Raw genomic sequence first — 25,062 nt, forward strand, 5'->3', positions numbered from 1 at the left:
CGCAAGGACGACCTCGGCGAAACTGACATCCTAAAGCCCACATCCCGAGAACTGTTGGCCAACAAAGATGAAAAGCGCGCAAGGGGTGGAGCCTGAGAATCAGATACCGCGAGAAGTGGTCTCCTGAAGAGGCTCCGACAAGCGCAGGCGCACTACAGCTCCCGCCCCTGCCGCAAAGGTGGCTGCCACTGGAGAAGGCGGAGCCGGGCCGCTGGCATAAAGCTCGCGAGATTTGGACGCGTCACCGCACCTCCTTCCGGTCAGGAACCGGAAGTGCAGTGAGCGGGGCGTCTCTGGCGCTGGCTCTGCTGTGGCACCGCGGCGCTGGGCCCGGTTGCTGCCGCGGCTCCTCGGGTCCCGTTTTGCCTCGCCTACTCTGGGCCGAGGTGATGGGGGACTCCAAGGAGGCTGGGGCCGAGTCGCCGCCGGCCGGGGCCGCTGCTCGGGGAGGGCTCAGCCTCCTGTCCCAGGGAGAATCCGAGGAACCTTCAGCACAGGTGAGTCCGCCCTGGGGCGGGACCTGCCGGGCTCCGGGGGCTTCGGGCCCCCTTCGCCGGGGAGGGATGTCACGGTTCCCGGCGGCTTCGGGTGCCTTCTCCGCGCCTCCCGGGCAGTCCCCCAAACGGAGTGGAAGCCCGCGTGTCTGTCGTCAGGTATTCGGGTTTTTGCGGGCAAGTTACTCCTATCGCAAGCAGTTCTGGCTTTCCACTCGGTTGTAACCGAGAAGTGAGTTAGAGACGATCTCCGCTCTCAAGGAGCGAACCCGTAAATACGTGGTTCCAGAATGTGACACAGTCATGCAAAGCTGGAGGGCAAAGAGAGGGTGTCGGGGGCTGGGGGGAGCTCGCTGACAGGGGAAGGAGATAATCCTGGAAGGGTTGCAGAGTGTCTGCCGGGCCGAAAAGGGAGCGCGTGAAAGGTTAGTGAAATCGGACACTGAGCTTGCTTGGGGGTGTGCGAGTGAAGAGTGTGAGGAATCCCCACGCCTTCCTATGAAGTTAAAGGTTGAGAGAGAGTGTGTAATGAACTGACGACTCAGTCACCAAACGTTTGCTTGAAAACAAACAAACAAAGCCCCAGGGATTCCTGGCTGGTTCAGTCCGTAGAGCATTTGACTCTTGATCTCTGGATCCTGAGTTCAAGCCCCACATTGGGCGTAGAGCTTACTTAAAAAAATGAAAACAAAAAAGCCCCAGATACCGTGTAACAAGCTACTTTCTAAATGATATTCAAGTGAAAGTAATACATCTTGAGTAATGAGCAGAGATTTTATCAAATCTCACATTTCATTACTGTAACGCTATTGACTCTTCCTTGGTTCCTGCTTGACCACTGTCTTAGCTGATAACCGTAAACATTATACTCATTGACTCTTGTTTTTCTTTGAAATTATGTGAAAAACAGCTAAGTAAATGCTTGCGTTTCTTGCCATTAGAAACATGTAGCACATAGTCTTGTGAAGCCTGACGTGGTGGGATTTTTCTTTTTTTTTAAGGTGGCATTTTAAATTCCTAGTAGTGTCATTAAAGTTTCGTCCAATGTGTTAATTAGGGATCAGCTTTATTTCTTGGAGGCAATGAAGTGAAGAGCCGAGCTGTGGTGAAATACTCTTCTGCCCCTCCTCGAACAGCATTTGCACGCCTTGAAGAGAAAACAGACTTGAAACTCCCACCTGCCAACTGGTTGCGAGAGAGTGCCAAACTAGGGCCGGCAGGAACTACCATTCTTGGCAATAGTAAGAAAAGCAAGCCATTTTCAAGGTAAATATTAATCAGTGGCGTTTTTACCTGTCTCCCAGCAGCACCCCCCCCCCCCCCCCCCCCGCCCCGAACTCTGATATTTGCTTTTTCAGTTTAATTTGTAACGCTCATCATCTTGGTGAGATTTCCCTTTAGGAAAAGGTTGTATTTGACTTTCAAAGTCCTCTTCCCCCTCCTAGAGGGCTTCTGTTCCAGTCTGAAGATATCAGTTGCGAATACTTCTTTCGGGTCTGCATCATGTTCTCAACAGATCTCAGTTTTAGCCACTAAAATTCAATCAGCTGTTTTATTTTTAGCCAATCTGCCTACCTTTTGACTATGTGGATACCAAGCATCAGGGGTGGCACCTGAGGAGGAAAACCCTTAACGCTACCTAATCTGTCCTGGGGAGTTTTCATTAAATGGTGCTGGATTATTTGGTCTGAAAAAGCCTGATGTAGAAACCCAGCATGTTGGGTGACCTACACTCTGACACTTGCTGAGTCAGTTGCTGGAAATTCTGCTGATGGTATTTAAGGGAGAGAGTGGCCTGGATTCTTACAGAGAAACCTCTACTAACATGTAGACTATTTAATGTGTAGGGTTCTCTTATTTTTCCTCTCTGTGATTGAACCTAAAATATGTCCATATAACATACAGCAAGAGCCATAAATGCGTTAATACCTAATGAGTTCTGGGGCGCCTGGGTGGCTCGGTCAGTTAAGAATCTGACTTCTTGATTTTGGCTCAGGTTATGATTCCCTGGTTAATGAGATTGAGCTCTGGCTCCACACCCAGCCCAGAGGAGTGTAAGATCCTGTCTCCCTCCCCCGCCCCCTTTTGTCCTTCCCCCTGCTGGATTTCTTTCTCTCTCAAAAAAAAAAAAAACAAAAAATAACAAACAAAAAAAAAAAAACTAATGAGTTAGTAGTTTAGAAATCATCCTAATGCCTCAGAAGGTAAAAGTTGTGTTCGCAAAATGTTGCAGCATTATTTATACTAGCAAAAATTTGGTGGGAGTAGTCCAAATACCTTCCTCTAGGAGAACGACTTAATAAATTATATGTCAACACAATTAAATATTATGAAGTAATTTAAATTTTAGTTACATCGATTGTGTGCAAACAGTGCGTTGAGTACTTTATATGTTTATCTCTTTTAATTCTCAAAACAGCCCTTTGAGTTAGGTTCTGTTAAATGATTTTTAAATGGAAAAACTGAAGCTTAGAAAGGTTAAGTACTTGCCCAGCCTGCATGGTAAATCATCAGCATGTGAAATGAGGTGGTTCTAGGTAAGTATTCTGAACCTCTGCCGCTTACTAACTGAAATGTGGCGGCCTCAGCTGCTGTTCAGACTTAGAGATTATGGATGTGCCTCACGTGGTACCTGACACAACATTTTTTTTCTTTTCTCCTTCTGGCTGAATTAATGTCAGGTTCTGGTTTTTTTGTTGTTGTTGTTGTTTTGAAAAAGTAGTATTGATTGTATATCCCTAGCAACACAATCCTAGAGCCTAAAATCCTGATAAATGTTTCTGTTTATATTTTTCTTATCTCCCCACCTAAAAAAGAATAGTATCTTAAGGTGTTTTTGTTTGGAGGTTTTTTGGGGATTTGTAATTACAAAAAAAAAAAAATTGTTAATTTTTTTCTAGATGTTTCCTATTGCTTCTAACAATGATTACTATATTCTATCAAATCTAACACGTGATTAAGTCACATCATTGTTCTGTGTACCACTAAGAAGGAAAGGCTACTCCACTCTAATGGCTTTAGGCAGACTGATTTCAGAGATGGTAAAATGTGGAAAATGTGTATCCTGGGAGTGATGAAATACTGTATTATAAACTCCTACTTATGTCGTCATGGGCATGACGGTTGTGGCCTTTGTTCCCCCCATTAGCTTTGGAATGGCGTACGACTTTATTGATTCTGTGGGAAATGATGTGGACGTCGTTTCTGACTCTGAAGTAAGTGTCTTTATTGGGGACTGTAGTTGGGGTGTTTATGCCCGGGATTTGTAGCGTGCTGTGTTCTGTAGCCTTGAAAAATTGCTGGTGAAATAAGGTACAGTCATCTGATTATAGAATATCTCTTTTGTTAATAAAGTCATGCTCGGCCACCTCTCCTTTCAAAAAGGAAGGAGCAGCGCCCAAAACACTGGCAGTGATAACATAGTGATATTGGTGGTTGTATTTTTATAGTAGCAAGTATAGGTGATTATAATGTTTGGGATGATTTATATAATGTTACCAATTGAGAATTAAAAATGGTACTTAGAATCTCCCACTCCTTAGTTGGGCGGTTTTATTTGATATGCTGAAAGCCTAGGTCCTTGTGAAAGTGTGACCTACACCCTTAACTTTAGGAAATTCTTTTGTGTAAAAATAAATCTTTGTCATTTACATTAACGTAGCATGACTGGTAAAGTGTAGGTGATTGTGTTTGTAAAGCTCTGTCTTCTGTATGTTTGTATTTAGCTCTTCGTGTCCAGTACAGTTTGTATAACGTTAGGAACGAGGTTCCTATAACGTTAGGAATGACGTTTATTATGCTTTCAAACCGTGAAGATTCGAGAGAGCTCGAGTCACAGTAATGAGGTCTTTTTCTTAAACTGTGTCTTCTCTTAATTTTTCAAAGAACATAAAAAAGCTCCTGAAGATTCCCTACAGCAAATCCCACGTGAGCATGGCCGTGCATCGCATCGGAAGGACTCTCTTGTTAGACGAGTTAGATATTCAAGAGCTCTTTATGAGATCGTCTCAGGTAATACTTTTTTGTGGAAAAACAACCATTAAAGCATTATTTTAATCCAAAGAACGGCTTGGGTGGGCACGCAGTCCGGCACTTCGGCAGCTAAGAAGTAAGATGTTGCGCAGAATGTAAAGAAGCTTTACTAAAGAAAAAAATAGAAAAGAGCGTGAACGAAGAGGAAACTTCCTGGTAACCAACAGCCAGGAATCTTGCAAGGAAAAGGGAGGAAGCCAGTGAAGAAAGTTGTGAAAAAAAAAATGGAAATTTAAGGGAATAGTTAAAATTTTTGAAAGATCCTTTGATGTCTCCATTGAAGAGACTCATGAAACATGACTGCCAGGAAATGTGAAAAAGGTTAGAAGTTCTTCCAATGAAGACATAGTTATTGGAATTAATTGGTTTGCTGAAAGCAGAGGTTCTCAAACTGTACCTTGATAAATGCCTGTTCCCAAACCCCCCATGTGTTGATGGTGGATACTTTTTATGTAAAGCATAATAGCAATGTTTCAGTTTCTCAAGGCTTGCGGTCCGTTTCTGTACTCGGACTGTTGGCCGTTCAGTCTGTACGTGTATGCTTGCCGCTGGTCAAGCTCTCAGGACGTGACAGTAAATCACAGTGGTCGTTTGCTGGCAGCTTAGAGTTTTGGTGTTGCAGACACATACACAGATAATTTCAGTGTGGTATACACACTGGGGCTTATTCCAGGTACCAAGGAACGTGTTATAAAGAAGAATCACTTGTCTTAGCCTGGCTCACAGAGAAGAGAAAGATTTCCCAAAAGAGGTGATAGACGTTGAGTCTAGAAAGATAGTGTTTGAGTATATGTTTAGGAAGTAGCATTCAAAAGATAGAGTATTTCCTGTAAAAGAGTAGCGGCTGACAAATTGTTTTGACTACAGGTTTGCTGTATTTATCGTTTTCTCTTGTCACTCAGACTGGTGACTGGACGTGGCTGAAGGAGTTTTATCAGAGACTTATCGATCAGAAGTGGCAGAGGAAGAAAAAGAGCAAAGAGCACTGGTATCAGAAGGCTATTCTTTCCAAGTTTTTATATTACAGGTACTTGGCGACTTGTTTGCATTTCCCTTAAGGGGAAACTGATCCGAAATTTAATTTTAAGCTCATAAAAGTAATAATTGAAGTTTTGCAACTGGGGTATTGTTGACATTGCAATGTCTTGTCTTCCTTTTTGTAACGGGATTTATACTTGATCGTGGACTTTGGGTTTTAAAAGGTGGTAGACCGTTCGTGAGGTTAACTTTAGTAACCGTGCGATACTTTTCTTTCTGACTGGCCAGTATCAATGGCGATGGAGCTGCTCAGCCCGTCCCCTCTGCTGCGGAACAGCAGGGACCGTCCAGTTCACATCAGGCCACTGACTCCGATGGGGCTTCCTGGCCCGCCCCCTTTGAAATGCCTTCTTCAGTCTCTGAGGATCCCAGTGCTTCCAGTCAGGTTAGTTAGTCCTTAGATGTTAATTCGGTAAAGCCGTTTAAGAAGACAAAACCAGTGATCTTGTTAATAAAAATAGATGAATGGGAGTAAAAAAAAAAAAATCCTCTAGTTTATGGCCTAAAATTAGGAAAAATACTTTTTTTAGACTCTCAAAACAGAATCTACAAAAAATACTATGAATGGCTACATCAAATTTTTTAATTCAAAAGATTTAAAAATTTTTGCCAGCATTTAAAGTAGCTTGCCAGTATGTTTATCAGTACCAATTATCTCCTGGAAGTCCTGAGAGTAGTATGTAATCTGGTATATCTTACACTTTAGATTTATAATAAATGCCTGTCAAATATTGAGACTCACAGGCCTGTTTGTAAGTGAATACTGACCTTCTTATCTTAACTTGTAGATTGTTAAGCGTCAAACTGCCCTTAGGATTTCCTGGATGAAGTTCCTGAGACTTAACCTGCGTTAACGTTGTAAAGCTTTTAGAAGGAAGAGAGAGTAGGGTGTCTGTTTTGTGTCTTATTTTCTGGGATTCTTCTTATTTCTTGTTTAGTCTTTTTTACTGTGTCTATCAAAGAATAAGGTAACTGCAGAAATGTAAACTGTGCATGTCTGTTTTTAGGAAAATGTACTCACAAGGTTGAAGAAGATAAAGTAGGATTTTTAACGTGGTAAATTGTGTTTTTTCTCTTGTTCTATACTGTCAGGTATTGAACGTTATTTGTCCAGATTGGTGCTATCCTCCCAAACTAGAGGGTACAGGAGGCCAATAGATTTAACTTGATGTGAGTTTTAGTAGGTTTTAAGATGGAGAAAGCTAATTAAGTTATGTAATGTATTTAAGTTTTTTCCAAAGGCAGGCAAGCTATAATGAAAAGGAAAGAAATCATTACCGTGCAAGTTCACATGGTGCTGACCTCCAGGAGGTGAGGGTGTTGTGTACATGAGAAGGGGCTGGGTGCTTCGTGCCAGCAGGGTCCCATGTTCTGACCTGGATAATGATTACATGGATATTTTGTCTGATAGTTAGTCCTTCTACCATCGGATTTCGTTTATGCACTTTCTTATATGTGACTGTATTACACTGACAGAGTCTTTAAAAACTCATCGAATGTTCCTTGACTTCAAACCCCACACATTACAAAAGGACCACATAATGGAAATACCTAATCTGCCACCCATCTGCTCGTCTCCCAGCCTCCTCATTCAGTCCTTCCCTTGTTTAAGGCTCACTGTGAGAAGTCAGGGAAGCTTTTGAGAATCTATAGACTTGTACGTGGAAGAAGCGAACTGGCATCTGCTTAATGCCTTTTACGCCGCGTACTCTGTGCCGTGTGTATCCGTATGTGTGTACGTGCACATTTTTTTCATCCTTGGAGCTTTGTGTGTATTAAGCGTTGATGGTATCGTCTTACAAATAAGTAAACCAAAGTTTGTACGAGAGGATGTTCGCCCGCGGTCACAGCTGGTGAAATCTGAGTGAGGATCTAAACCCTGAACTTTCTGACTTCAACCTTGCAGCAGCACCCCACACAGCATCCGTGTGCTCCACGCGTGTTTAGAAGGGCCCTGGGAGCAGTAGGATTATCCGGTTATCCTGGCAATGGCATGGTCCTGAGTACTGCTAGCCTGCCATAAAGATATTCTTTGACAGGATATTTGATACAATATTACACTGCCTAAATTTCAAATTTAGAGATTTTTGTTTGTGAATTCTTGTTCCCAAAACAAACCTTGCTAGTTTGAGGCCTGTGTTAAGCAAGGATGGAGTTAAATAGGTGTCTGGGTGGCCTTGGAGCCAAACTTTGATTGAGAACGTTATAACCTAGAGCCCGGACTCCCACTAAAGGTACTACCTGATGAGTACGATTTGGGGATTTGGTCCAGAGGTTGATAACTTGTCTGGATAAACAAAAAAGTTTTGAAGTTCTTTTGGGACTCTTGAAAGAGATTACAAGACACAGCAAAAGCAGTGGAGGTTCTCCCCCACTCCCACCCCACCCCAACCTCACTGTGCTTGTAGTCGAGTATACGCACTTCACGGGCAGGTGCTGAGCTGATGAGCACACACGTAGGTCAAGAGGTAAATTCATAGAACAAGCAGTGCACGTGGCACGTAAGCTTTCCGATCTTGGGATCTGTTGCGGCATTGATGGTAATGCTTGAGGCAGTTGTCCCCAGTGGTTGAAATTTGAGTGGTGGACTGAGTTGCCAAAGATTCCTCTGCCTTAAATTTTTTTTTTTTTTTTTTTTTTTTAGAATATGTTCCACAGATTGTATTAAGAATAAAACGTATTCAGAGATTAAAGAAGTTTGAGAACATTGGGTTTTATAGAGGGGAAGTTGATTTTTCTACTACAGAATCTCTTAGAGGCTTTTTTTTACATAATAGGCATTGTTATTCTCCAAAATCAAGCCTGTAGTGAGCAGCAGGCTTCAAAGCATCCTCTGGAAGTTCTTCACCGAGTATCCTAGGGACTCGTATTCTGTGAAGCACACATTAGACAGCACAACTAGAGGCTGTTCTGATGACGATGTCTCCAGGATAATACGGCTGAGGGTCGCCTGGCTGGCTCAGTCAGTAGAGCATGCAACTCTTCATCACAGGGTTGTAAGTTCAATCCCCATGTTGGGTGGAAAGATTACTTAAAAATAAAAATATATATATATATGTATATATATATATACATATATATATATGGCTGACGGTGTTGTTTTTTTTTTTTTTAATTTTTTTTAACATTTGTTTATTTTTGAGAGACAGAGAGCAAGGGTGGGGCAGAAAGAGAGGAAGACCCAGAATCCAAAGCAGGCTTTAGGCTCCGAGCTGTCAGCACCAAACCTGACACAGGACTCGAACTCACAAACCATGAGATTATGACCTGAGCCGAAGTCAGATGCTTAACCAACTGAGCCTCCCAGGCGTCCCATATGGCTGAGGTTTCTTAAATACTTTAAATTCAGTAGAGATGGGGTGGGCTGAAAGAGCAGTGGTATTCAAATTTATCCAAAAAGAAAAATGTTAAACCTTTGAAAGCTGCAAACAATCTTTAATCTTTGAGATCTAAGTGTGCTTGGCTTATTAGAATAGCTGTAATACTTAAGAGCTGAAGCAAGCCACCCAGTGGTGAGAGTTAATGATTTGTAGTAGCTTTAATTCACAAAAATAGATTTGAGGTTTATGTTTTGAATGTTTAGGTAACACTCTTTAAAAGTAGGCCGTTTGTAAGAAATGATGGCAGCGGAGTCACTCCTGTCCTTGCACTTTTCACAGGGAAGTGAGCCTCTTGAACCCTCATACATAGTGGGGCATGTGGCCTCAGCACCCAAAGAACAAAACCTGACTACTTTATTCAATGACGGGGAGAACAGTCAGGTATGCTTTCCATGGTGTCCAAATCGAGACACCCAATCCCCAGTCTACTTTGCCATTTAAAAACTAGTCTGAATTGGAATTTGTAGGGGGAAAAAATCCACTCGATCCTGAAAATTGCTTTCTAAACATCTCTGTGATCTTCTAGCTCTGTGACTTTAATTTACTTTGTCTCCTTTATCTTTTTCTAGTCTTTCTGTGACTCGTGGGGGGAAACTATGGATCTCTTGTTTACTAAGTAATAGTCTTTCCCATTTTGTTTTAAATCAAAGGGTCTTAAAAACGATTTCGTTCGGAACATCTTATGGACATTTGAAGATATACATATGTTAGTTGGCTCCAACATGCCTATATTTGGAGGAGGCAGATACCCAGCAGTCAGCCTACGTCTCAGGTAAACCAAAATGATACTCCTTTAGAGTCTGTGTTTCATCTGCTTTCACTAAATCTCTTTGGGCATTATCACCTTTCTCTGGGTTTTTAACCTTCCTCCTGGGCCCCATGAATTGAGATGGGCACGGTAAGGAAGAGGGGTGCTATCATCAGCAAATGCTGAAAGCCCTGTAGCTGGGGTTTTCATTCCAGTCCTTAATGAGTGGAGTCGGAGATCTGTTGCACAGGCTTAGTCTTCGTCTGAATGTATAACTTGTAAGAATAGGCTATCGTTAGTTAAGGGGATAGTTTACCAGCTTCCTACTAACTGATGGTGAACACTTGAGTTAGTACTCCGGAGATATTTTGGCCAGTGTGAATTATAACTTGGGCATTATTATACACGGGTGGTTAGTCTCTCACCTCAGGTTGTATGAGGAGCATGCTGTAGGCTCACAGTCATCTGCTATCGTATTTACTTCTACTCTTAATGAAAACTTGTATGGATTCCTGTTAGAAACTCAAGCGAAGCTTATGGAAAGATGTTAATACGCCACGTGAGCTACATGTGTGTATCTCATCAGAAAAGAAAGCGTATGTGGCATTTTTCATCTGGGGAGAAATGGTGGAAGTCAGTCTCAGATGGTTTTATTATGGAACATCTCAAACTGAATAATTGGAATTGTGTATTTCTAGGGACAACAACAAGCCGATTAATGTGCTAACTGGAATTGACTATTGGTTGGACAACTTGATCTGCAACGTACCAGAGCTTGTGATGTGTTTCCATGTAAATGGAATTGTACAGGTAAGTAAGGCACAGTGTGACTTTTCTAATTTTCTCTCAAATGCGAATGGGTGTGGAGAGTACCTCGCCAAATTTCCCGAGGCCCTTAAATACCAGGCTGTCTTTTCAACAAGGAAGATGGCTGTAAATAAATGAATGAGCGTTTTCACATTTGAGTGGGTGATAACAGAATTCCAGATATTACAGGAGTATAATCTTACAGGTAATTTGTGGGAAGGTCATCATACGTGGAAACCTACATCTGTAATCATCTCTGATTTTAACACCAGGCACTCATAGTAGTTAGTTACCTAAAAGTGTCTGTACAGTGGAGATATTTGTACACTGAACAGCTATCTACTCCGTGTACGTGGAGTTTTAAGGAAAGACTACAGCAATAGTGTGTAAAATCAATTGCTTCTATAGCAGATTGTTATGGAGCTGGTGGTATTTATGAGGCACTTTATCCCCATTGCAAATGTTGGGGGAAAACCACTACCCAGGAAGGTAAAATACTAATGGGAAATAGCAGGGTGCAAAGGAAAAGATAGGAGACCATCGATTATGTGTTCGAAGTGCAGTACACACACAGAAGCCTGGGTGATCGGGGAAGGTGAGATCACTTCTGTTTTGGTCTAAAAGAAAGACTTCCTGGAAGAAGTGGCCTCTCAACTGGGTCTTGAATGATAGCGTCTCGGAAAACAAGAGATGAGTGTTCTAAAAGACTAATGTAAGGTGTAAGTAAACGAAGGGATTGATGACAAATACAGCTGGGGGACACAGGAGTCACGTGGCAGAATGGCAAGTAGATTAGAAAAGCTGGGGTCAAATGATGGAGAGTCCCGGATTCTGAGTTAAGAAGTGTGGGCTTGGTTCACTTAATAATCTGGAATCTGTGAAGGCTTTGTGTCTGGGAGGTGAAATTCGTTGTGTTGGAATCATAATTTGGAGAAGGCACAAGAAACAGACACAGAGGACTTGGAGACAAGACTGGGGAGCCTCGCGTTATCGCGAGCAACAGGATGGACTTCTACTACAGAGGGAATACTCAGAAGGGACAGCAAGAATGGCTAGCATTTACTGAGTACTTGTTTTGTTCCAGATACCTTGTTAAATGCCTTACCTGCATTACTCATTTGATCTTAGGTGCTCGAATACCATTATTCCCTCTTGATGAAGAGGGAGACTTGAGGATCAGGGCGCTCAAATGAGTCGCCCAGGGCCACAGTGCTAGTAAGTGGTGGTGCCAGTATTTGAACCTGTGTCTGGCTGAGGCCATCCTTTTAACCATTGTGCTCCAACCCAGGGGCCTGTTAACACACTTGCTTGGGTCCCTTAGTGTATCGGGATAGGTGGGATCTGTGTATCTGTCAAAGAAAGGAAAAGAAAGGGGGCGCCTGGGTGGCCTAGTCGGTTCAGCGTCCGACTTCGGCTTAGGTCATGATCTCACGGTTCATGAGTTCGAGCCCTGCCTCGGGCTCTATGCTGACAGCTTGGAGCCTGGAGCCTGCTTCAGATTCTGTGTCTCCCTCTGTCTGCCCCTTCCCCGCTCATGCTCTGTCTCTCTCTCTCTCTCTCTCAAAAATGAATAAACGTTAAAAAAAAAAAAAAAAGAAAGAAAGCAAGCTTGTATATGATTCTGATCTGCACCCTGGGTTGGGAAACACTGTACCGTTACCCTAAATGGCAGCCTTTAAGGAGAGGCTGGGGCAGGAGGGGGAGGTGCGTCAGAGGGAATCCCAGAGCCTGGGGACTAGAACAATGGTGGTATCCTTGCCTGAGATGGGACATTGAATTGGTTTAGGTGAGGAAGGGGGTCTCTCTGCGATCGTGTGTCCTGCTTGAGGAAAACATCGAAATGTCCGTGAGCATTTTGAAGTTGCAGGCTTTAGAGAAGGTGGGGCTAGAAAGAGAATCTGAGGCACCACCTGCTTGGATACTGTTGAACTTCATCACCATGGGAATCTTCACCTCCAGTGTTGGAGCCTTTCCCCATGTGGGTGAAAGGGAAGGGGGCATCCAGAGGGAACGAGATCCCCAGTAGCACGGTGTACAATCCAGGAGAAGAGCATCTTAAGGAAGGAAATTACGACTTGGGGCTTTAGGTGAACGAGAGGGATGAAAACCAACCTTGGGAGACTGTGGGTCTTATTTTCCAATTGCTTTGGAGTTTCTTAAAGTGTGGTGAGAGGCATTTAGGGAAGTGTGAACAGAAGAGAAGCTAGAAAAATGGAGATCCTTTAAAAGTCGTGGTAGTCGTGTCCACGCAGCCTGTGCTCTCACTGCTGCCTCCCAGCCCTGTCTCCCTGTCTGCAAAGGGGTAGAGTCTGTAGCCTCAGGGAAGAGGACGGTCTACCGGGGAGACTTTCCAGGTGAGTCTAGTGTCTGGGGGGGAAGAGCTTGCTGGGTGAAGTCCGCCTTGTCTACCACCCTCCCAGGTGAAAACCACTAGGTGGAGAGAAGAAAGGGTGTGCTATGAGCTGCTGCACGTGAGGACCGGAATAGGATCACGCCTAAATCTGTGGTTCTAAATCGGTGGTGATTCTCGCTTGAGACTCACTCCTGTGGCAACCGACGGCATTGCCGACAGGTGGGTCCCATTTCCTTCAGAATGCTGGAGCCATGAAAAGATGGAGAAGCAGCGGTTGAAATTCTTCCAGGCTGCAGAGATCTCTGACTGCAGGATCTATGTATTTGGTTCCTTTTTAGTAAGAGAAGTGTTGCCGTCTAGGTGTTTTTCTGAAAATGTATTCTGTGTTTTGCAGAAGTATGAAATGATAAAAACAGAAGAGATTCCCAATTTGGAAAACTCGAACTTCTCTACGAAGGTCATAAAAGACATTGCACAGAATATTTTATCGTTTCTGAAATCTAATTGTACCAAAGAAGGACATACCTATTGGCTGTTTAAAGGTAAACGAATTCTTGAATGACCAATAATGATTGAGCGACTCCAGTAAACTGAGGTTTGTTTTCCTTTTCAGCAAGTGGGAGTGATATAGTGAAGCTCTATGATCTCACTACTCTTTGTGAAGAAACTGAAGACAAGTACCAAAATCCGTTCACAATGCCGGTGGCTATTCTCTTATATAAGTGAGTGCTTGGAGAAGTAAACTTAATTGAATTTTAAGGTGTATGGCCACACTATCTAGGTTAAATCTTATAAATACCCTTTTGGTTTTTGTGGCTTAAGAGACGAAGTATGTATATATGTATACAGACTCTGTCAGTGTCCACTTGTAGGGGATGAATGCCATATTCAAAAGATACAGTAATGGTTTCTTGTATTTCTTCTACTAGAAGAAAGGAGGAGTATGCTTATACTTGAGTCTTGCAGAGAATGAGGAATGGGTGTGAAATGATACAAATATTTTTCTAGGGTTGCTTGCAACATGATGATGAAGAAGAATCAAAATAAGAAACACTACGGAACTATTAGAACATTGCTTCTTAATTGTGTTAAGTTGTTGGACAAAAGCAGACATCCTCAAGTAAGATTAACATTTACGTGTTCTTTAAAAACAGTCTAGCATTCTGATAGAGAATTGTTGCCTACACGTTAAAGCTGCTTAACGCATAGTCTGAACTGCCCCATTAGGGCAGCCAGTAACCACATGTGGCTGCTGAGCACTGAAAATGTGCTTCATCTGAATCGGGATGTGTTTTAGTGTAAAATACACATTGAATTCCGCATGTTGTGTGTACACGTTGCATGTTGAAATGATCATGCTTTGTGCAGTGGAACAAATACATTAAAATTAATTTCCCCAGATTTGGTTTTTTATAATTTAGGCACTAGAAATTTAAAACTTCCTATGTGGCTGGCTTCCATTACATTTCTCTTGGATAGCCCTGTTCTCTAAATTTAGGACTCCCGTAATTTTCACTGAGTAGTGCTGTTTTTTCCTTTTGTCTTACCGCGTCTAGAAGGTAGAGAAACTATTTTACGGTATTTACAGTATCTTTTAAAAGATCCATTTACACACGTGGACCTTGTTATCACTTTGTTGTGTAAATTAGGTTCGCACTCCATACTTAAATGTACAAAGCCTCTCTCAAAACAATCCTTGAGCCGTGTGCCCCACGATTTCCCATTCTCCTTACCCTCAGGTGTCTGAATCCGACAGCGGCTTTGTGGTTACTGCTAGTTGTATCCCATTTACGTTAGAAAAAGTTGTGTCACGTGCACTTTTTTTTTTAAAGGCCCAAGTTAATTTTAATTGTCGCCACATCCAGTTTGACTATAAAAGTTTATCCTAGAGATTAAACCAAGAGAACTTTTTTTTGAAGAAAAGTGGCAAAATAATTTCTGACTTAAATATTTAGTTGATGGAGGTGGTGATATTTTGTGGAAATTGGATAGTTTATGTGAAAGTTGGAAACTGGTGTTAAAATTATTGAATGTGATCAAGAATTAATAATAAATAATAGAGTGGAATAATAATGGTAATACATAAACACTAATTTTACAAGATGCCCGGATGGACTTTTCCTTCATTAAGCTAGTGGAGGTTTTTTCCCCCTAGAACCAAGAATCCTGTAACATGTATTAGTTGCTTATTAAAACCCTTATTAATTCATAGCTTATAAAGAGAAATTCTGGTTTCTCAGTTAATATGGAGTGTTCTCTTGCTAATACTTCAGTTAAAACACTACACACGTGAAAACTTTTGTCACCAGTTGCCCCCTTTTTTAAGAGGTGGGCTGGGGATGGAATCATTTCGGGAAATAAACATACCAACCCAGGAAGATGTTTATGGCAGACCTTTGACTTGGGACCAGTTCTTTCTGAGTGTAACGGTCTGGTGGAAAAAGCCTGTTGCAGACCTCCAGAAATCTATTAGTACAGTAGTAACATTCATTCTGCTTTAGAATGCTCAGTTCTGATGACAATCACACACATTTCCTTTTGTTTTTTTTTCTTTTTGTAAGATTATTGCTTCAGCCAATTACATGCTTTCAGAACTTTTTCAATTAGATGAACCTAAAAAAGAAGAAAGTTCAGAATCTCCTTTAAATGAAAATTCTGATGAAAGTTACAGTGAAGAGGAGGAAGAGCTGGCAGACAGCGATGAAAATGGATCCTATGGCACCGGTTCTGATCCATCAGATGATAACAAAGCAGTAGCTATCATTAAGTCTGTTGGAGAATTGTCAGTTCCGGAGAAATACAAGTCCATTCATCAAATCCGAGTAAGCGTTTTTGTTAAAGTTTTACCAGTGGTTAATTGAATACAGCTAGCCTCTCAAAAGAAGGCATTACTTCAGGAGATCCTTTATCGTCCAGGGTCAAATTTGTAATTGCCCCAGGGTACCTGATCCAACATGCAGACTGATGGTGGGCAACGTGCAAATTGCACATCAGTATACTAATTTTTACGTAGGAGACCTTCCTTTGCAGTGACCAGCAGGTAGTTATGTCTCCTCACTAGGGTCTTCCTTCTCCGTTTCTGGGTTGCTGGGAAACTGCATATATTGCTTGGTGAACGTAGAATAAGTAGACAGGAGGTGGCTCATTGGTCCATTTGCGAGGAACCTGGTACCTTATCCCAGGGCTACAGGACAGGACTTTTTCAGTGACTGGACCATGTCAGCTCGATTGAACGTATCTCTGTCCTGGTCAAGGTCTGGTAGACTCAGTGATTGGGCCATGTCAACTAGGTTGGGCATATCTCTGTCCTGGTCAAGGTCAGAGAGACCCTAACAACTTCCCACCCTTCGATTTCTGGTGATGTGGATTGCATTGACTATTCTTCTACCGTCAGTCTTTCTCCAGACATTAGAATGAAGTTTCTGTTTTCTGAATCATAACTACCTTCCAGTCCACCCTGTGATCAGATCCAAGTCAGCCTTAAAAGACACTGGCTATTCACTGAACTCTGAGATATGGTCCTATTTACAGATCATCTCTTAACGTAAGCTCAGAGTTTAAACTTTCAGGTGGAAACGTTATATCCGGGGAAGCTTTTAGAGGACCTCGCTGTCCCCATAAAACATTGCCTAGCTTTTTGACTTCCTGCACTCTCCCTCTCCTTTACCTTCACCTCACCGCCTTTTTTCCTGCCTCAAGCTCGTCGGGATCATGCCCAGTGGAGGCATCTGCCATTGCTTGTGCTCAGCACGTCCCGGAAGTTTGCGTGGTTGCCTTTTTCTAAGCCTTAAATCCTGATGAAAGTGTCGCTCCTTTCAGAGACCTAGACCACTCTAGCTAAAACCATGCTGTATTTTTCTGTCCTTCATGGAGTGATCTGTCCCTGAGGTTTGTGTTTGTTTCCTTTCACTAAAACAGAAGCTCCCTGTAGGTATGGACATTCTTGTGTCTCCTGTGTCTAGAACACATAATAGGTGCTCCGTAAATACTTGATTAAATGACTGTGGGAAAAGTTACTGTCCATCCGAGTTTTCATGCACTTTCAGCTTAAACTCCACAGTAGAATTGAAAAAACTGTTTTCTCTGATTATGAACAGAACTTCTGCAATCAATAATTTTATGTATTTGGGGAACTGCGTTGTAAAGACCCTGGATTTATGGGTCTTTTAATTAAAAGATTTTAAGTAGATGATAATTAAAGACGTAGTGATACGTTAGTTGACTTTTTTTTTTTTATACATAGACTGTGATTTTTATTGCTATCCGAGGCACTCAAAAATACAGTCATGGTATTCCTGTAAACGTGTCTTTAGTGAGCCTTGCCTTATAAAACGTACTGTTTGAAGTACAGTCAGCATGGCTTCCACGCCTCCGTTTCAGCCTCCTGTGTCTGTGGACAGATTACTTCACATCTGTGCTCGCTGTAAAATGCAAACAGTGATTCCAGCCTTGCCGGAGTCCCCAAAAGTGACCTGCCTCGCAGAGGCCCCTACACGTACTATCACTTAGTAGATGTAGGTCATTAACTGGTTCTGCTCCTACTTAAGCACATAAATTATACGCCGAGACCACTGGCGATCCTCGTTAACTTACTGCCAAATTGGGGTACTGTTAACTGCGTGTTGCCAAGTAGCCGTGCTGACCAGGGGCCACATTGCCCTCTGAGATGGGGTACGCGTTTACCTAAAACATTACGTTCTTGCTGTGTCATAATAGAATTATGTTTAAAACTTTAAGAATTGAAAGTCACATACGCTTGCGAAGATCTTTTCATCAGGCAAGATTTTTGTTGATGCTTGTATCAATTTAATGTGCAGTTAAGGCGGCACGTTACCTCACGAAGCTGAATGCGTAAGCAAATGTTGAAGTTACTGACGTGTGGAGTTTTAGTAATTCCCAGGAGCTGAGAGCTGTGGAATTTGTCATGGGGGCGGCCTACTAATCACTTGAAATGTCTGTTTCTGAAGCCCAGTTGCACCTTTCCGGTTTGCCATGACACCGAGGAGCGCTGTAGACTTGTGCTCAGCTATGTTCTGGAGGTAGGCCTTTGTTTGGTCTTCACTGTTTCGGTGAACTTGCACTTGGTATGCACATAGCACTTGTTTGTTGGTGACCAAAGTCTATTTTCAGACTGTAAATTTTCCTACATGTGTTCAGTGCCTTGTATCTCGTTTATAGTTGACCTTTCAATATGTGTGTGATAACTGTTTCTCCTTGCTTAAAGGGGCTAAAATCTGTGGATAGCAGCATTAAAAAAGAAAGCGACCTTCCTGCAGCTGACCCCAACACCCCGATCCCATTAAAATATGAAGATGAGTCCACAAGGGGGGGTCCTGAGGGTCTGGAGAAGCAGATGGCCTTGTTTTTGGACAAAAGTAAGTTGGATTGATGTGCAAATAAGGACTCTTCTATAGAATGGTGTACTAGTCCTTTATCAGTGGCAGACTTCTGTCAATTAAGGCATTCATTGAAAGGAATTCAGGAAAAGGATGCCATGTGAATGGAAAGTAGGGGGAAATACCGTTTCATTCAAAGTATAAAACAGGATAATTTTGACCCTTTATAGCCACTCCTAATAAGTTCTGCTCCTTCCCCCTGCAGCAAAGAGCTGATGCCTTCGGCCCAGTAGGGTTCTCCTAAGAAATGACTTCAGTTAAAGCAGCTGAGTGTTGAAGAGCAGACTTAGGAACCAAACTGCCTCGCTTCAAATCTTGGCTTTGCTAGGGCAAGTTCCACTTCTTTGAGCCTTGTTTTCTCTCCAACTGGAGACAATGGTGCCTGTTTTAGAGGGTTTTATAGGGATCCGATGAATTAATACATGTCAAGTGCTTAGAGCCGCGGCACATGTAAGCCCCATAGAGTTGTTGGCTGTTGTTACCCCGTGGTTCTTGAATAAACCAGAAAGGTCACTTATACGTTGTCTGGTTGGTTCCTCAGGAAAGTCACTTCATGAAGAGCCTGTGGACTTTTGAAAAGTCTGTTTTGTTTAAAAAATGTTTTGGAAGCCTGTGTGTATGAAATACCAAATGCTTTCCTGACTTTTCTTCTCTTCACGAACATAAGTTGTAGGTGGGGAAGTAAATGTATTTCCCTAGCGTTTATGTAGTGCTTGCTGTGTGCCAGGCTTGAGCCCCTCTGTAGTTAGAACACCAGGACTTGAGACATCGCTGCCTTTTTTATGGTATTTTTTTTTTTTTTTTTGAAATGCCTTTTCTTCCTTCCTTTCTCCCCAACTCGGCTGTTGAAAATCCTGTTCATGTATGTTCAAGATCTTTACGCTCCCGTCTCTAGTCAGAATTGATTCTCTTAACCACTTTGTCCTTGAGCACTTAATTTTGTCTTCTGCTATAGTTAGTTGTGCCGAATGGTTTTCTGCGCGCACACCAATATGGTTGTGAGCAAAAATTGTGTCTGCTTCATCTCTGGTGTTCTCACAATACCTCAGATGCAGAAAGTTCATGCAGTAGCAGAGGGAAAAGAAATCCACGCATTAAAAAAAACCATGATAGAGATTGTGCCTTCATTGCTTTGAAAGACTTGTGTCGTTGCTGATCGAAAAAAGAGAAATCTTGAGGCTGAGAGACTGGGGAGGGAGGGTTCCTGCAGCCATTTTGTTTTCATCTCTGTACTTGAACTTAATCGATTTTGCTGTGGTTTATGTTAGCAGCCCGTCTGCACCTCTACTCTGGGAGATCTTCAAGGAAGGAGGCCATACAACAGCATGTCACTGTTTCTGGTGCCTAGGACAGTGCTTGGCACAAAAAAATGACCATTTGTTAGATGAAGAAGATAGTAATAGGCTGGACTTTAAGTAAAGAGTGTTCCTGGGAGAGGAAATAGTCCACTGCGGGGGGGGGGGGGGGGGGTGGAAAAAATAGGCCTCTGTGTAGGCAACAAGCAGTAACTTGACTTTGGCCGATGGGTAGTAGGGGTGGAATACTGCGGAGGAAGACAAAAACGTCCTGTAGGAAGTGGGGCTAAGGCGCATAGACAGGATTTAGTAAGTGGTGAGAAACCATTTCAGTGTTCTAGAACAGCGGTTCCACCACAATTAAAGTTTGTTTTAGAAGGGTAAACTTTCTGGCCGGTTGGCATGTAGACAGGAGAAAGGACAGGCCAGTCATGAGTTTAGTTACATGTGACCCTGAAAGAGAATGACAGAGTTAATGGCTGCAGGGAGCAGAAAGCCTTCAGAAATCCCAATGAGGGTCCATTGAAACGCTGCCATTATACTCTATTGTTAAGTAGTAAAGCACAGTATTTACCGGTCTTGTTGTAGTTATGGTACCTAAGCCTGGACCGTTTCTGTCAAGAAACAAATTATTTTTTTATGGTGAGACTTAGGTTCAAATAAAACGTGCTGCCTTCTCTCCCCCTCTCCTGTCATAGTGGGCTCCCTTCAGAAGGGTAATTATTCCAGTCAATCTGGAATGATCCCTGGTTCTTGGCAACATAAAATGAAACTCCAGCTGATTCTCAAGTCATCAAAGGCCTATTATGTTTTGTCTGATGCTGCCATGAGTCTTCAGAAATACGGAAGAGCGTTACGATACATTAAATTAGCTTTGCAGAGCCACGGTAAGTCGCTGTAAATTAATATGTTTAATAGGCATTGGGAGGGAGAACAGAAAAGGCATCTGAATCACAATGGAACTTCACTCCTGTTTCTGTTGTAAAACTTAATTTTGAAATAACTTTCTGTTCTTGAGTGTGTTACTCAGGATTTTATTTTCTGCTCTGAGTGGTTAATTATCCCTTCCTTTTGACACCCAGGAAGCCATATGTAACGTAAGAAACTTGGGTACAGTGGTACAAAGCTTTCAGCTAGTAACAGATTTTCTTAATATTCATCATACTAATTTTTCACGCACCAGTGTCTTTTCTTTTTCCCGTCCTTTCTGCCTAGATACTTACTGCTGCCTCTGCACCAATATGCTTTCTGAAGTGCTGCTGTTTCTTTCTCAATATTTGACGCTCTGCGGTGATATCCAACTAATGCTGGCCCAGAACGCAAACAACAGAGCCGCACATCTTGAGGAGTTTAATTATCAAACAAAAGAAGACCAGGAGATCCTGCACAGCCTCCACAGGGAGTCCCCGTGTCAAGGTGCGCCGGCCAGGCCTGTGACGCGCACCGGGCTCTTTCTTGGGTCCAGCATAGGTGACCGGGGTGTGTCCGGAGAAGTGGCGGAAATGTTAGCGTTTCAATATTGCGGTTCTGTTGTTCTGCTCTCTTAACTTTAAAATCGAGTGTGATTCCGTGTGTATTTGTACGTAAAGTGTTTCGAAATCGTTCTAGTTGTAAAATTAGAAATTCTCAAATAACGATAAAATAAGCTCTAAGACAGTTGTGTTGACCTTTTACTCCTCTTTCCGTCGACGTTTTTCGAGGTGACCTTGCAGTCCACTAACCAAGCCATGATTTTCTTTTGAAAAGGAATTAACAGTTGGTAAAAGTGAATGAATTACCTTCTGAATGATTTCCAGGGGCTCAGATACAGAGATCATTTTTTAAACTCCGTTCATAGCTGACTATCTTAGTGAATATATATATATTTCTTCTGGAGTTGTCAGTATCTTAGTGAATATATATATATTTCTTCTGGAGTCGTCAGATATTAAAACTCTGAAATCGGAGTATTATTCCTAGCGGCTGTATCCCTGCCTCTTTCAGTACAGTCGGCAGCACACTGCAGTTAGGGCAGTAAGTGAGCCAAGAGAGCAATCCTTTTACTTACCATGGAATTGTCTTCTTTTGCTCCTGAAATGTTTACTTGATATCCACCTCCCAAAAACTTTTGGACATGCAATATCTAGAGAAGTACATTGGGGAGAAATGTAGTATTTCTTCATTTTTTTGCCCTCTCTCTTCCCCTTCTTTCCTTCTGAGTTTCTCAGATGATCATTTTATTTTCATAGACACAGTGAGAAAACCTTCAGTGTGTTTTTACCACTCCCATCAAGTTAATTTCATTGAAAGCACTTGTTTGTGAGCGTGGCATTCTCTCATGTTGCAGTGTTAATGGCAGTAGCACTCCCTTTTCTCCTCTTGAATTTTGAGCCCTGCACTTAAGTTTATTGCATTCCCACTCCATAGCAGGTTTAAGTCTTTGAGCTTAAGTCTTTGAGCTAATAGCTTCTTCAGTGAGTTAAACTTACATCGCAAGCCATCATGTACTTAAATAGCGTCTGGTAGCAATCAGAGCTTTATTTCAAGAACTATTTCCATTGATTAAAAAGAAAAAAAAAAGATTTACTCTGTATCCACAAACAACTTTAGGCTTGTACCAGTAAGCAGGTGAACTTGGTAAAATCCAGGTCTTGGGAAGTTTTTGGTATTTTTAGGAAAATATTTCCTTATTCAAACATTAATATCCCAGGAAAATATGGTTTTTTAAATAAAGGATCTTTACTTTGAAACTTAAAATTTTTAGTTGCATTGATTGAATCTTAGGTTTATACAGTATTAGATTTATTTTGTGGTCTTAAAAATGTGAGATTATGTAGATACTAAGGAAAAAGGGTTCATGTGACTCATGGTGATTTTTTTTTTTTTTTTTTTTTTTTTTTTTTTTTTTTTTTTAGGATTTGCATGGGCAACTGATTTGTCTACAGACTTAGAGAGTCAGCTTTCAGTTAGTTGTAAGTGTTATGAAGCTGCTAATGAAATCTTGCAATTTAGTGACTTAAAAAGCCAAAACCCAGAACACTATGTACAAGTATTGAAGAGAATGGGTAATATCAGAAATGAAATCGGTGTGTTTTACATGAATCAGGCAGCTGCACTGCAGAGTGAGAGAGTAGGTGAGTATCTCTTTGGAGTCCTCTCTTTATTGCCTATTCTGGTAGAAAATCATGCTGGTTTTGTGGTTTGGGCAAAGAATTGTGGCATTTGATTTTATGTATAAAGGGGTGCTCTCTTAAAGAATCTTTTATTCTTAAGTTCTCGAGAAATAAACAAAAAGCCATTGCCCTTTGAGAGTCCTCATTTCCATGTCCTCCATTCTGCGTCTGATCCGTTCAAAAGTGAAGCGCACAACCAGCCGGTGCTAGGCGCTCTGCTGGGTATGTAACTGAAACCTAGTTTCTCTTCCGTGTCAGGAAGCCAGATAGAAATGTAAATCTTTGGAAAATGCCACGAGCACAAGTGCAGTCCAGAAGAGTGGGGACAGAGGTTCATTGAAGGTGTGAGGTTCTTGGAGGGCTTTTGGGGAGAAGGTGTGGTTCGAGCAGGTTGGTACGTGATACACAGGATGTCGGCAGGCAGATATGGGAAAGGGGGTGCTGTCCACACTGAGTAGGCAGTCTAGAGAAGGAGCCAGAGGTGGCACGGTCCAGTGGGTGGTGAAAGTAACGCAGGGGCCTTGTGTGATTCAGGCACAGGATAGTGGATTCAGCTGGGCCCATATCGAGTTTGAGATACCAGCGGACATGTGAGCAGAAGGTCTCGCTCAGTTGTTGGTTAGAAACCTGGACTTAGAGCTATTTGGGATAGCAAGACGCAGGTTGGGGAATCGCTCAGATGGAAGGTGGGGGGATAGTTGGAGCCATGAGAATGATGGAAATGTAAAGACTGGACTCGGTGTGAGGAGGCAAAGAGCTAAGAGGAATGAGGACAGCAGGTAATCCGAGAGCGAGAGTGTGAGTGTGTGTGTGCGCATGTGTGCGGTGGTCTGTGGACTGTGCTTGGCACTAGAGGTACAAAGGGTTCATGCTTTTTACAGTGTTGCCGTATTGGGAGGTTTGGGTGGTTCAGTTGGTTAAGCGTCCAACTCTTGATTTCAGCTCAGGTCATGACCTCATGGTTCATGAGTTCAAGCCCTGTGTCGCTGTTAGTGCGGAGTCTGTTTGGGATTCCTTCCTCCCCCACACCCCCCGACTTGCACTTGTAAAAATAACTTTGAAATTTTTAAAAGAAAATGTTATTATATATGTATTTTTTAATGTTTATTTTGAGAGAGAGCTAGCAGGGGGAGGGGCAGAGAGAGAGGGAAAGAGAATCCCAAGCAGGCTCCCGGCTGTCCGTGCAGAGCTGACACAGGGCTTATCCCAGGAGCCGTAAGATCATGACCTGAGCCGAAATCAGCAGTCTTAACTGATCGAGCCACCCAGGAACCCACATGCGTATTTTTGATTGAGAAGTAAGAACCTGTGCTTTTAAGGTGCGTTTGGAGGAGGAAGTTGGTGGTGAAGGAGCATCAAAGCGATAGAAACCTAGGAGGGTTGGATGCAACACAGATTACACCTCTCATAACTCCATGGGACCATGTGTTTTGAATCTTCATAACATCGTGCTTTGTCAGATCATTTTATTGGCTTGTTTTATTAGTTAAGAGTGAAGAAGGGCCATGTTTTCATATTGTGTTAGTCTGCTCAGGCTGCCATAACAAAATAGCGTAGGTTGGGTGGCTTAAACAACAGAAATTGTATTTCTCACAAGCTGGAAGCTGGAAGTTCATTATCAAGGTGCCAGCAAGGTTGGGTTTTTCTGAGGCCCCTCTCTGTGGCCTGCAGATGGCCACCTTTTAGCCATGTCCTTAGTTGGTCTTCTCTCTGCGCAAGCCCTGGTGTCTGTCTCTCCTCGAAAACCACCAGTCATGTTGGATTAGGGCCCATCCTATCCTCCTCGAGCTGTAGTTGTCTCTTTAAAGGCCCCGTCTCCCAATACAGCCACACTGGGGGGTAGGGCCTCACCGTGAATTTGAGGCGAGTGAGGACAGTGATAGCAGCTCAGCAGCTCGCTGTGGTGACTCCACTTGGCTGCTTCCTTAGCCGTCCTGTCCCTGCCCTCCTCCCCTTGTCCTTCCCTGGGGCACACGGGGTTTACACTGATGTCCGCTTACGTGTGGTTTTTTCTTTCTTGTGTGAAGTGAGCAAGAGTGTGTCTACTGCGGAGCAGCAGCTGTGGAAAAAAAGCTTTTCTTGTTTTGAAAAAGGAATTCACAACTTCGAGTCAATCGATGATGCTACAAACGCTGCCCTTTTGTTGTGCAACACGGGGAGACTCATGCGAATTTGTGCGCAGGCGCACTGCGGTGCCGGTGATGAATTTAAGCGGGAGTTTTCACCGGAAGAAGGCTTGTATTATAATAAGGTAACACACCTGCTTCCGTGTCGGACGTCATCCGCTTCCACCGAATCGGCCCTCAGCTTTGCCGTGGCTCCAGGAAAATACAATACATCTAACGAGAGCTGTGGCGATGGTGTGTG

General features: G+C 42.7%; 1 protein-coding gene across 8 annotated transcripts in view; it reads left to right on the forward strand.

Annotated features, from left to right (window-relative positions):
• Window positions 1–240: 240 nt before the first annotated feature.
• The window catches only part of EDRF1 (erythroid differentiation regulatory factor 1), a 65,185-nt gene continuing 40,363 nt past the window's right edge, over window positions 241–25,062 (forward strand). For 2 of the 8 annotated variants that reach the window (XM_045041018.1, XM_045041016.1), the window contains exons 1-20: window positions 241–497; window positions 1,552–1,760; window positions 3,643–3,709; window positions 4,380–4,505; window positions 5,429–5,553; window positions 5,793–5,949; window positions 8,342–8,560; window positions 9,224–9,325; window positions 9,595–9,716; window positions 10,391–10,502; window positions 13,247–13,394; window positions 13,466–13,574; window positions 13,861–13,972; window positions 15,414–15,674; window positions 17,820–17,891; window positions 18,077–18,227; window positions 20,242–20,430; window positions 20,759–20,959; window positions 22,438–22,656; window positions 24,723–24,946. In XM_045041018.1, the coding sequence (XP_044896953.1) occupies window positions 390–497; window positions 1,552–1,760; window positions 3,643–3,709; window positions 4,380–4,505; window positions 5,429–5,553; window positions 5,793–5,949; window positions 8,342–8,560; window positions 9,224–9,325; window positions 9,595–9,716; window positions 10,391–10,502; window positions 13,247–13,394; window positions 13,466–13,574; window positions 13,861–13,972; window positions 15,414–15,674; window positions 17,820–17,891; window positions 18,077–18,227; window positions 20,242–20,430; window positions 20,759–20,959; window positions 22,438–22,656; window positions 24,723–24,946 (3,033 nt within the window). In that variant the 5' untranslated portion in view covers window positions 241–389. The remainder of the gene's footprint in view (window positions 498–1,551; window positions 1,761–3,642; window positions 3,710–4,379; window positions 4,506–5,428; window positions 5,554–5,792; window positions 5,950–8,341; window positions 8,561–9,223; window positions 9,326–9,594; window positions 9,717–10,390; window positions 10,503–13,246; window positions 13,395–13,465; window positions 13,575–13,860; window positions 13,973–15,413; window positions 15,675–17,819; window positions 17,892–18,076; window positions 18,228–20,241; window positions 20,431–20,758; window positions 20,960–22,437; window positions 22,657–24,722; window positions 24,947–25,062) is intronic. The other 6 variants (XM_045041017.1, XM_045041019.1, XM_045041020.1 and 3 more) reach the window with 5 other exon arrangements.

The sequence above is a fragment of the Felis catus genome, chromosome D2 (genome assembly GCF_018350175.1).
Source record: "Felis catus isolate Fca126 chromosome D2, F.catus_Fca126_mat1.0, whole genome shotgun sequence".
Lineage (NCBI taxonomy): Eukaryota > Metazoa > Chordata > Mammalia > Carnivora > Felidae > Felis > Felis catus.